The 294-nt window shown below is 58.2% G+C and overlaps 1 protein-coding gene across 1 annotated transcript in view; it reads right to left on the reverse strand.

Annotated features, from left to right (window-relative positions):
• Positions 1–82, reverse strand: part of EMH_0025670 (pre-mRNA splicing factor prp8, putative) — a gene marked incomplete at both ends in the record, with an annotated part of 6308 nt that extends 6226 nt beyond the window's left edge. The window contains one exon of the mRNA XM_013502476.1: positions 1–82. Within this exon, the coding sequence (XP_013357930.1) occupies positions 1–82 (82 nt within the window).
• Positions 83–294: the final 212 nt, after the last annotated feature.

Here is a 294-nt window from a genome sequence, read left to right on the forward strand (position 1 = left end):
GAGGAGGAGGAGGGCCCCCAACGGGGGGAGGGGGCGAACCCCCCTGGCCTCCATAAGGGGGAGGGGGGCGGGGGGGCTGCATGCGGCTGGGTGGCTCTGATGAGAGAAGAGAAGCAGTGGCTTTTAGTAAGAAATAAGTTGCTGCTGCTGCTGCTGCTGCTGCTGCTGCGGCTGCTGCTGTTGCTCGGCCTGCTGCTGCTGCTGCATGCGGTGAGCTGCTGCTGCAGCGACGCAAAGGGGCAGGTAAAGAGATATTTGTTGTTTTTATTTCATCCTAATTTGTTGTCTTTATTA

Source organism: Eimeria mitis, genomic scaffold (genome assembly GCF_000499745.2).
Source record: "Eimeria mitis Houghton genomic scaffold, Emh_scaff934, whole genome shotgun sequence".
Taxonomy (NCBI): Eukaryota; Apicomplexa; class Conoidasida; order Eucoccidiorida; family Eimeriidae; genus Eimeria; species Eimeria mitis.